Source organism: Arachis ipaensis, chromosome B2, assembly GCF_059453495.1.
Source record: "Arachis ipaensis isolate K30076 ecotype BB chromosome B2, ASM5945349v1, whole genome shotgun sequence".
Lineage (NCBI taxonomy): Eukaryota > Viridiplantae > Streptophyta > Magnoliopsida > Fabales > Fabaceae > Arachis > Arachis ipaensis.
In genome coordinates this window covers 62,911,084-62,923,649 of record NC_142437.1, presented here as the reverse complement: position 1 = coordinate 62,923,649, position 12,566 = coordinate 62,911,084, and the positions used below count along the sequence as shown (strand labels likewise).

Below are 12,566 nucleotides of genomic sequence, written 5' to 3'. Positions count from 1 at the left end.
GAAGGATGGAAAAGGATTGCAACTAGAGGCCATAGGATCAATCATTGAGAAAAAAATTCTAGACAAAAAAACTGCTGCCAAGAAGGAAGGGTCACTGAAGAAAGAAAAGAAGAGCAAGAAAAAGATTCCAAAATGGTGGAAAAATAAGAAAATACCAACTGAGGGATTCTCAGAAGGAGACAAAGTGAAACTGATCTACCAGCAGTTGGAGACAGGCCCACAAACTGATGATTTTTACACTGTCAATAGGATACTCTCGTTAGAGCATATAGAGATTGTTCATCAAAGCACAGGAAGAAGGCTCACAGTGAGAGGGGACAAGCTGAGGCACCACAGTCATCATCCACCCTAACAAGGAAGATGTCAAGCTACGAATGATAAACAAGCGCTTGTTGGGAGGCAACCCAACCAAAGGTAGTTTTTTTTCTCAACTATTTCAATAAAAGGGTTAAGTAGATTTATTTGTATTGCAAGGAGCTAAGTTTGGAGTTGCACACCAAAACAATTTAAGGGTGAATGAAGGATGCTGAGTTTGGTGTCCCACCAAAAATTTCAATTAAAAACACATTTCAACCCTCTGCATAAATGGTTATTAGCTCTAAACAATCAGGAAAACTACTCGACCATTGTCTGCTTTCTAGTTTTTAGTTTTGTTCCCTTTTAGCAAAGGTACAAGGTTTTATATATATGGTTGATTTGTTGCATAAGAGGTAATGGTAAGGGACTAAGTTTGGTGTTCACATGCCAAAGTAAGTTCAAAAGCCTACAAACATTCATGCATAGTAACCATTTTTCAAGTACTTGGGAGACAAGAAACTTTTACTACCAGTGCAGAAAACTATTCAACTTTTTGGAAAAACTATACATCATTAGCAAGAAAAGCTTAAAAGCTAAGAAGGAGGATGAAAGACTAAGCAAGAAGATACCAAAAGGTTGTATTGTTACTCAACTGCTTATATCTACTGTGCTTTAGCTGAAAGTTTAATTGTTCTCCTTTCTGATAAGTTTACCCTTATCTGCACTCTGCTGGTTTACTGTCCTGTTATCATTCAAATAAGTGATCTAGTATAAATGTCTGCATCATTTTCATCCTACTTGAATATATGTCTTGTTTCCTTTGCATGAATACGAGAAAATGTCGAAACAGGAAGTGAATGTCTAATGTGGTAGGAATGATAATAAAGTTCAGTGGTGGTATGTATGTTTGATTGTTAAAGTAAGCTCATTAATAAAGGACAAAGGTTAGGATGATCCCTTATAGTGTAAGTCTAGTTGCTGTTGTAAAGCCTTCAATTAATAATTATCCTTGGGAAAAGAAAGAGCAAGAAAGAGAAGAAAGAAAAGCCAAGAATTGGCAAGAAACAAATAAAAAGGCTAGACACCAATAGCTTGGACCTTAGGACATATACCTGTGATGCTATTGTATTAGGATCTGCTTGGATTATTAGGTTCTGAGGAGTATTTAAAACTTGGTAACTTGGATTAACTAATCCGGGATTACCAACCGAAAATCCACCATCAAGAGCAACCTAATTACAAAGCATTTAGTAACCCAAAGAGGTGCTGGGCATCAATGTCTTAGGATGAATTGTGAGCCAAGTGTCTGTGGTGGAGATGTGTTGACTGGAAAACAAAGTTTAAAAGCTCTTGCAACACATAACACTTAGCCTTAAATGAAAATATAAGCTTCTCAATGTGAAAGACAAAAGAAAATCAAAACACCAAGGATGGATGAATAACAAGACTCACAGCAGCAACTTTGGTTATCATTTAAAGGGACATTTCAATCTTAAAATCTGGTAAAAGAAGAGCTTCAATTGCATCTGCATAGAACCCCATGAACCAAATTCAATTACCTGCCAAATAAGGATATATATGCTTCTCTTATTTCTTTCATCTCTTCTCATGTTTTAGTGCTTGCTTGGGGACAAGCAAGATTTAAGTTTAGTGTTGTGATGACAAGTCATCTTATGCTAGTTTCACAAGCATTTTTCATTTGTTTCATTAGGTTTTATGCACTTTCTTGTACAATAAGTAAGTGGTTGGAGTGGAATTTTGTGTTTATTTTGATTCAATCAAACATCATTTATTTTATACAAAATCATGAGATTTATGCAAGAACTAAGTGATTATTATGAATGATGCAAATTCTTATGATTTTGGTGAGACTTTGATTGCTTGTTTGGTTGATTTTAGGTGAGAAAATGAAGAAAAGCAGAAGCACTGCAGAATAACGTTGCGTTCAAATGAAGAACGCCACACTTACTTGACGATGTGCACGCGTACAGGACGCTTACGCATCAGAGGCAAGATTCGAAGACCCACGCGTACGTGTGCATGACGCGTACACGTGGAAGTGGTTGGCGCTCATTTTTAAGGAGAGCGCTACATTCAGTTACTTAGCGTTTTCGGGCAGATTTAAATTTGGAGCTGATGTTTTGAAATCGACGCCCACGCGTGCATGACGCGTCACGCGTCGATGGAGCACCTGGGAGGAACCACGCGAATGCGTGAGTGATGCTGAAGCGTGGAATTGGTATTTTGCTACCCACGCGCACGCGCAGAGGATGTGCACGCATGGGCAGTGTTCATTAACCCAACGTAGCGCTCACTAAGTGAACGCTATGGAAGCACGCGTACGTGACACGTATGCGTCAATGAGCAAAAAGGCAAAAGGACGCGCACGCGTCAAAGACGCGTACGCGTGGATGAATGAACGTTGCGCTCACTTTGAGAACGCAACGTTCCCCTGGAAGCAGCAACCAAGTGCCATTTTGATCCGCTTCTTCACAGGCCAAAAAGCCCACTCCAAGTACTGGATGACAGAATTAGAAAGTGTATAGATAGAGAAGAATTTGATTTCGTTGCAGAGCTCTCTCTCTTAATTTTCCTTTTAGAATTTTAGAATTGGGGATTAGATCTGAATTTTTCCTTTCTGTTTTGTTTTCTCTTCTGCAACTTTTATTTTCTGTTTTGGGTTTTGGGGATTGAAGAATTCTGCTGAAATTCTTCATCTAGAAGTCATCTTTTACTTTTTCTTTTTATAATTCTGAGAATTTGAGATCTGATCTTAGTTTTCTTTCTGTTTTGCTTTCCTTTACAATTTCTTCTTTTCTGTTTTGTTAAGAGGGGAATTGAGATCTTAGTTTTCTTGCTGTTTCAATATTCTGCTGCCATTGTTTATTTCTCATTTAATATTTTAGAGTTAACCTAAGTTTTCATTCTGCTTTGATTCTTCTGCTTCCATTTCTGTTTTGGAACTAAAATCCCAATTGATCTATTTTCTGAATTTCTTCATCCGAGAATTCACTGCTCTACTACAATTTACTTTTTCCAGTTCTGTTTTGATTCCTAATACCCAACTCCCTTTATCATTCATGCAATTTAAGTTTTCCAGCAGTTTAGATTCAGCAATTTACATTACTTTCTCTTTAAGTTTCAGTTATTTACTTTTCTTACAATTTAAGTTTCAGCTCTTTTAATTTCTTGCACTTTAAGTTTCTGCAATTTTACTTCTTCTGTATTTAAGATTCTGCAAATTTTCATTCTGCTCTTTAGCTTAGCTGCAATTTATATTTTGTTAATCAAATTTCACCAAATTCATCAAAAATTTGCTTAACTAAATTTATCATCGTACTAAAGTTGCTCGATCCATCAATTCCTGTGGGATCGACCTCACTCCTGTGAGTTATTACTACTTGATGCGACCCGGTACACTTGCCGGTGAGTTTGTGTGGAATCGATTTTCCCTCATCAAGTTACAGAGGCAACCCAACCATGGTTAGTATTTTCTTTTTTTTCATTCTTTTTCTTTGTTTAAGAGGCTAAAGTCGTCGTCATCATTCTCTTCTTCTTCTTTCACCTCTTTAGCATACATATTTTTTCTCTTTTTTTTTGATTTATGAAAAAAAAAATATATTTCTGGGTTGAACGCCAGACGTTCAAAACACACGCCGGGTGTCTATGAATAATTAAAGCTACATGCCCGATGGTCATGATCACACGCCTGGTGCATGGGCTAGGCAGGATCCTCTGGGAGCACACATTTAAGGACACTAAGCCTCCTTAAGTAATGCCGAGTGTTTTCAATCCAGACATCCCTTTTAATTTAAAACCACATTGTTTATGGTTGATCTTATTCCTTTTTTCTTCATGCATGTATGCTTCTTTATATGCACGCACATTTATTACTAATCCTCTGTCAAACTCTAAGTTTGGTGTAAACCCTTAAATTTGGTGTTGGAAACACCATGGATCATAAATAACCTACACAAAAAATAGTAGTGATGACTGAATACTCTTGGGTAAACCCTCTCTACTGGTGGTTAGTTATTTCTTTCTCCTTTATTTCTGTTCATCCCTTCTGTTTTTAGTTTTCTTTTCATTGTTCTTCTCTTTTATTTACTTTCCTTTGTTTATTTCTTCCTTGCATATATTGCATGTTCTATCCTTTTCTCTATCTATCTTTTCTGTAAAAACTTCAAACTTAAATACTTGTTTCTCCAGTAACCATTTGATAGAGGATATCTTAATGAAAAAAAAGAAATTGAATCATAAAAATCAAAACAAACAGTGGAGGTGCTTAAGAATATGTGGTTGCACTTGAAGAATCTAAAATGTTTGAATGTTGAGGAAATAGAAAAAGAATCTTCAAGAACAGAAATTTAAAGAAGTATTATGAGATTTCGATCATCAATTCCTTGGAGTAGTGAAAAAAAAGTGAAAAGATCAAAGAAATCAAAAGTTATAAAGCTCTGAGCACCAATAATTAGGGTCTAGTTATATGCTTGTAATGTTTCTGTTTTAGGGATAGACTTGGACTAGTAAATTCGAAGGGTGCTTTATCACCCGATAACTTGGACCAACTGGACCGGGATTATCGATTGAAAGTTTACTTAAAGAGTTGCCTTAAAACAAAAGATCAAGAAGTCCAAAGAGGCTCTGGGCATCGATGTCTGGGTCAAAACCCGAGTTATGTGCTTGTGGTGCGGTTGTGTCAAGGAAATTTAGTGAAAAGTTAGAAGAAAAAAAGAAAAGCGTCCATTGTCTAATGGATAGGACAGAGGTCTTCTAAACCTTTGGTAGGCTTGGGTAATTAGATATGAAGGATGACATATAATTCGACCTAAGGACTACTTTTAAATCTTGTTAGGAACTAAATTAGTTTTTGTGCTTAACCTCTTTAATTAATTAACTGTTGACTAGATAATTATAGAGAAACTGAGGAACCAAGGAATTGGAAATCAGTTACAAAAGATTTGTCGTGAAAGATATTTGCATACTTCAAAATAAGTAAACAAGGTTTGGTTTTTCCAAGAGCACAAACATCTCTGAAGCTCTTGACTCTCACCAACATTGTCTTCTCTCAATCAACATCCAAGTTCACTATCTCTCAGGCACTCAAGCACTTAATATTCTAAGCAAGATACAGGTTTTGCCCTCATCAATCTAGGTTATTTTAATCTAATTAGGTATTTAATCTGATATTTGCTTGCTCAATCCTTTAATCCTCATGAGAAAGATATCCACTCACCATGGTATTACTTGAACGATCCGGTGCACTTGCCGGTATCCGTGAGCTTTAATTTTTGCTCACCAATCATCGACATTGGCAAAGTCACGTTTGGCGGCACTATTGCAGACTCGCTTCCTAGCCTTAATGTCCTAATGACCCAATGAGAACTTGGCCCTTAGTCCTAAAATCCCCCTCTTGACCCCTCGATCTTGGACAACTCAGCACAGATCGCTAATCGAGATTTGACTTCAAATACAAATCAAATCTTGCCTAATTTAAAAGGTCAAAGGAAGGAAAAAATGCATATATAAAGGGAGTCTTGGACTCCCTCCAAGTTATGACATACAAAATCCTAAAATCCTATCTCTAAGATCCATTCTAACTTGAGTGTCGGTGTGTCTTTCTAGGTCACCTCCTGCTCACTCCAAAAGCTGGAAGCCGTAAAGCTCGTCAACTTCGTTGGATTTTCCTATCGTTCTAAGTAACTCATGAACAACATGTCACGAGAGATAAGTTAGTTTAGAAAGATGAATTTTAAAATTTGAAAATGATAGTGGTATTGGCACAGCGTTTGCTCCCTCTGTCTCGGAGGATGTCCAAGAAGAGATAAACCTAATTGATCCTAGTTTTCATAAGGGCACGATCCTGCCTGGCTTTGGGATGATTCAACCTCCGCAGAACACTGTCTGAGGAAGTCCACTAAAGCGAAACAAGTGTGGTTACACCTTGTTAATAATCCTTTAATGAGTAATACTAGAATGTATATTTTACAATTGGATCAGAGTAAATCTTCAAAAAAATGAATATCTCTTTTTAAGGGCTTTGTGTTGGATTTGGTGTGATAGGAATAATGATCTTTTTAATATAGAGAAAACTTGGAGCAGATACAAAGTTGTGGTGCTTTCCCATCATATGGCTCACGATTTTTCCTTTTATCAAGCAAAGCTAAAATCTATCATGAGTACTAGCTTAATCTTATCTTGGGAACCTCCTCCTCTTTCTTCTTTCAAGGTAAACTGTGATTCAAGCCTCTTTCTAAATGCTTACAATACGAATTTTGGCTGTTTAGTTCAAGATAGCAATGGAAAGTGGGTGAAAGGTTGCACTGGAAGTCTGCCACTGATGAACATTTCTTGCTATGAATTGTTTGCAATTTGGTGTGGTCTGATTCTTGCTTGGGAGTATGGCTGTAAAGATGTGATTTGTAAAATGGATTGTCTTGAAATATATTGCTTGATTTCTCTAGGATCAGCCTCAAAAGATAGAGAAGGCAATGATTTACTTATGAAAATAAAAGAAATTCTTCATTGCAATTGGTTTGCAAAGAATTCTATCATTCAGCTACGCTAATGAAGCAGCTGATCACATGGCCAAGCATGTTGTAAGAAGCACAACCTCTTACAGTGAATGGCTCGAATCTTGGGAGAGTTTATATTTGACTATTTCTAGGGAGAAATCATAACCATTTAGCTTTTTTTTTTGTGTTATCTTTTTTTTTTTCCGTAGTCACAAGAAAAAATTACTAAAATCATATCGAAAAGTTCAAGTCATTGATAAAAAGAATTTCAAAAAATGTTAACGACAAATAAGCCCTCGAAGGATTTAAAAACGCGACAAAAAAAATTAAATATTAAATATATATGCTAAAAATAGACTTTAGAAATTAACTGTGATGTAAATTAATGCAATTATTATTAGAAGAATGAGAAATATTTATCTTTAAAATTTGATATATGTGAAATAAATTTTTTAAAATTTTTTTAGTGTGAATGACCATATTTTTTGAAAATTAAAAAAAAATTATAAATCAAATTTTCATTTAAATTATTGTGAACCTTCTAAATATTTATTTAGATATTATAAAAAAAATTCAAATAAAATAAATAAATTATTTATTAAATACAATAATTTTTTTATCACTTGTAAAAAATATAATATTTATTTATTATTTTTATTATATTTTTAAATTATTTAAAAATTATTTTATTAATAACATTTTTTAGGAATTTTTTGTTAACTACTAATCTTTCAAATTTCAAATTAATAATTAACCTAATTTTTATTTTTTTTTTATGACACCTCACAAAAGATAAGTTAGTTTAAAAGGATGAATTTTAAAATTTGGAAATTTAATTTTAAATAATAAAAATATATAACCATTGATGTGTCACAATTTGTTCTTTTCTTAGAGCATTTAGGAACTTTTTTTTTGGGAAAAAAGAAAAACGGAAAAAGCTAGGCCAAAAAAGAACGCGTCACCACGTGTCATTTATGTCCACTCTCTTCGATCCCATTGGCTGAGTGACAACATGAGAGATTTAGGAAGTTTGCGCGACTTTTCCATTGCTTAGTCACCAAGACTCACAAACAACTCGAGGCTTCGTAAAATATCGTCGAGTCGTTTATTCGTTTCCTCGTAGGAATTGACGGTTCCGTCATGGAAGGTCTAGCACTAGGAGAAGACCCACTTAGCGACTTCGATTGTGACGCCTTTCTTGAACAATTACTAGATCCTCACGTTGACGATATCTTCCATGAGAAGGAGGTTCCTTCTGCCGTAGCAGGTGGCGGTGTTTTATCAGAGATCGAGAACTTGTTGATGGCCGATGATGAAGACGACGGCGCTGTCATTCCCGCTACTCCGTCGTTGGAATCTGACTACGACAAGCTTCTTGCTGAAATACTCGTCGAGCCGCACGGTGACTCCGACGACGGTTCCACTCCTTCTATCGAAGATCCCGATAAGGTCAGGGCTGATGCAGCGGGCCCCAAGGAGGTTGGCATTGAACCCGTTTCGAAGAAGCTATTAAGGTAAAAGAAACAGAGAAGGAGGTTAAGAGTTCGTTTTATTCATTACTTTTGCTTTGGTTTTGTGGTGTTATGTTTTAAATTTTGTGACTTATTCTGGAGATTTAAACAATTTATTTTCTGATTTACATAATTTTGATGTTTGAAGGAGTCATTGTGTTTAAATTTTTTAAATAACTTTTCAATTATATGTTATAGTTGATAGTTGATATTAGGATTTAATACAGGAATGCAGTAACTAGTAAGTAGTGCCCTGTCTAAATTTAGAGGAACTCTTGTTGCTTTTTCTTCTGCATTGATAGTTATGAGAAAATCTTTTGCTATATTTTATTTCTTGGATATTATAGGATAATTTCTCGTTGTTTGAGCTAGTTTGATGTTTCTTTTTGGATATAATAAAAGTGTGTACATACATTGATGGTTTCTCCTTGAGCTTGAATATGGTGTTCAAAGTTTGGATTCTGAACAAGAACTAGGTAGGGCACTCTTATATAGAAGAACCAAGGATTGAAGATGGATAAAGAATGATGTCTTTAACACTTGAGGAAGAAGAAAAATATTGATGAGATCTGCTGGGGCTCTAGTTAGACCTTAATCAAATAAGGCTCCATTGTTGTTTCATTTGTTCTGTGATGCCTACGATGCTACCTTTTATGATGACTATGGTGTTGTAACTTGTAAAAGATAAAAGATTGTGTTCAATGTCTGCCTTTCAGGAAAATGAGGAACAGAGATGCTGCTGCGAGATCAAGAGAGAGGAAGACGAAGTATGTAAAGGACCTTGAGATGAAAAGTAGGTATTATGAAGGGGAATGCCGTAGACTGGGGCATTTGCTCCAGTGCTGCTATGCTGAGAACCATGCTTTGCGTCTTTGCTTACAGGCACGAGGTGCATTGAATGCTTCCATGACCAAGCAGGAGTCTGCTGTGCTCTTGTTGGGTAAGCCCTACAGTAACACATTGACTCAACCACTTTCTTAATGTTTGTTTTGTTTCGTGTGTTGTTATTCAATCATAGTCAGTAGCATCCTTGTTTTATTAAATTGGTTTCTTGATTTCAAACTCTGGGTGTTTGGATTGATTATTTCGTTGCTTTCCTGAATGAATCTTGTGCATATTCTTTACAATTTCATCTGTTTGATTTTGATATACAACCTTATTTCGAGTTGCCAAAGTTGTTTAGAATATATCGATTCTAACATTATAATAAATTTCCAGTGTGGATTGTTGGATCATTAAGGAATAGTAGCTTTCTTTTCCTTCAAGTTGAGAACTATGTTTATTGGGGATCTTATATAGTTTATGTGGTTTCTTAGTTGTTCGTATACCAGATCTTTCACATTGTCTTCAGATGTGTAAGCTTTATGGACTCATGGAGATTTTTATATTAAATGAAAGAATCCAAAATTACTTTTTGGCTTTGTTACAACACTAGTCTACTTCCTATTTCGAAAATGTAGATTCCAGTATTATACTGACATCAGTAGTATCAATTAAGAATCCAAAATACAGAACATGGTAAAATGAAGAAGGTACAATTAAGGGTTGTTTGTGAGTTTAGTTTGGAGGTAAAGGGAGGAGAAAGGGAGGCTTGTAGTAGAACTTATGTTCTACAAGCCCTCCATTTTCCCTTAGTTCCGCTCCAAAACTCATAAACAACCCTAAACAGAAAGGAATCTTGAGATTTCGGTAAAGAATCTGCAAGTCCCATCCATTATGTTGACCTAGTGAAGTTGGTATTAGATTCTTGTTTGTTATTTATTGAATAGATATTGATATTGACCATGTTCATGATCCAGAATCCCTGCTGTTGGGTTCCCTGCTGTTGTTCATGGGTGTCATGTGCCAATTCAGTCTACGACTGACAGCCTGGTTAACGGTACTACTTCCAAGAGAAAACAAGGAGCAGAGAAACGCAAGAAGGGTAGCTCGAAAAGGACCCGAAAGTGATATATCTGAGTGTTTCCGGGTGCAATCCTCTACAAAGAGTAGAAGTTGTCGGGCTTCAAGGAGAAAGATGAAATTCTTTATTTCTTCTATATTGTGCAGATGGAGTGATTACTATAATAAAAAAACTGAAAGAATTGTTTAAGCTATTATAGTAGGAGTATTGTTTCTGTTCTGTGCAGTAAGACCTCATCGAAACTTACAGTGGGCTCATGCCTTGCATGCTTGCTCTTAATAGGTTAGGTTTGTTATATAGTTAATTGACCTAAGTCTTACTTGTAGTATTTTTAGGGGTCGCAACGGGCGCAGGTAGGGGCGGGTTTTTGCTCTACCCGACCCCGTCCCGCCGTACAACAACCCGCATAGAATCTGTCCCGCTTCTACTCACGGGTAATAAAACGTTGAACTCTAACCCGTCCTACTTCTACCCGCCTCTATAATTATTAAAATCCAATAAATAAAATTAAATTTCAAAATTTATATAACTATTATCACATACATAACATAAAATAAAATAAAAATTTAAATATGATACAATATTATTAATCATTTATTAATTATTTTACATATATTATACATATTATATTTTAAAATTATATATATATTATATATATAGCAGGGCGGGTAGGGGTGGGTATTATCTAAATCCGACTCCGTCCCGCCCCTCCTAAGAATTCGCCCCGCTAAAAATCCGCCTCGGTGCGGGACGGGTAATTATCCGCCCCGAATGGATAGGGGCGGGATGGATACCTGCGAGTTTGGATGGTATTACCATTCCTAAGTATGTTTTAGATTTTTTTTTTCAAGTATTAAACTTAGTTTATTACAAAGCTTGGCTTGGCCTTTAAAAGATGTGACAATTTTTGTTTTTACGAAATAAAAAAATAAAAATATTATTTATAAAAATTATGTTTTAATAAAAGTTATTTATATGTAATATAATATAATATATCAAATTTAATGTTCACAAAAATTTTTAAATTTTAAAATATTTAAAATATAAAAAAAGTATTTATAATAAATTTAAAATATTTAATAATTTTATTAATGATAAAAATATTTACATATTTATTTATGTTCTGATAAGTTAAGCTAGATTTAATAGACTAATAAAATTAATTAGTGAATTTGGATTTAGTTTATTAAGATATTAAAATTTTTAATAGTCTGAGTTGGGGTTTATTTTGCAATATGCCAGACTAGGACTAGGTCAACTATAGGTTAGGTTGTAGGTGACATATCGCCTAGCCTATTTTCACCTCTTGTGCCAAGTCTATTTTTACCTCTAGGTGCCATCTTTGATTCGGTTTCTTTTTAATTCAATGCGCTTCGTTTTTTTTTTTTTTTTTTTGGTTTTTTCCTCCGTGGATCAAGAAAGTTGCATAACAAGTTTTTATGTAGATATGTGGCGATGAGTCCTGAGTCCAAGATAGGTTGTTCATTATGTGGTCGTATTTTTTATCTCATTTTGACTCTTCACAATTTTTTTTTGAAAGACAATGAGATTTTTAATAATTTTTTTTTTTAAGTTTTTAATCTTTAATTTCGTGAGATTAGTTAGTTTTTTTGTTAATGATTTTTCTCTTAAGTTAACGGAATGTGCTTATATGGCACTTTCATCAGTAGATCTGCTGTTAAGTATTAGTTAAGATTGACAGATTTTTTTGTTGGAGTCTCATTGCCTTTTAGGGTAATTGTCAAAGACTGTTTAAGAAATTTTTTTTTTATTTTGTTACTTTTACCGGATATATTGGCAGGGACGGACATACGGGGGGCGAGTGGAGGCCTCGGCCCCCAACTTTTTTAAAAAAAGATTAATAGTAATAAATTATTAAGTATGCTTTATTTTTTTTAAATTTATTTAGTATTTAATCTAATACAAATAAAAGTCCAGTTTAACCTAAATATTAATGACTTTTAATATCTAAAAAAATAATTAACAATATTAAAAAAAATCTTAAAAGATATTATTACTAATATTTTTTAATTAAATAAAATTTTTTAAATCTCATAAAGTGGATTTTTTTTTCTTGTGAGCATTGTCTTTCTTGATTCATTTGGTATTAATTCTCTTTGTTTCAACTATTACAACTGAGAGATCTTTTTCAGCGATGAATATTGTGAAGAATAACTCATAAACAAAATGAAAGGTTAATTTCTTGCTAATTGTCTTTTAATTATATTGAAAAGAAAATTGATGAAAAATTTGACACAGATTCTATTATCGATAAATTTTATGATACGAAAAAGCGACCAATTCATTAATAAAAAGTACATACATATTTTTTGTACTTTA

The 12,566-nt window shown here is 34.4% G+C and overlaps 1 protein-coding gene across 1 annotated transcript; it reads left to right on the top strand.

Annotated features, from left to right (window-relative positions):
• The first annotated feature begins 7,816 nt into the window (after window positions 1–7,816).
• On the top strand, window positions 7,817–10,691 carry BZIP60 (basic region/leucine zipper motif 60). Its single transcript, XM_016327910.3, has 3 exons — window positions 7,817–8,326; window positions 9,040–9,263; window positions 10,123–10,691. The coding sequence occupies exons 1-3, from the start codon at window positions 7,953–7,955 to the stop codon at window positions 10,413–10,415; spliced, it is 891 nt and encodes a 296-aa protein (XP_016183396.1). The 5' UTR covers window positions 7,817–7,952; the 3' UTR covers window positions 10,416–10,691.
• Window positions 10,692–12,566: the final 1,875 nt, after the last annotated feature.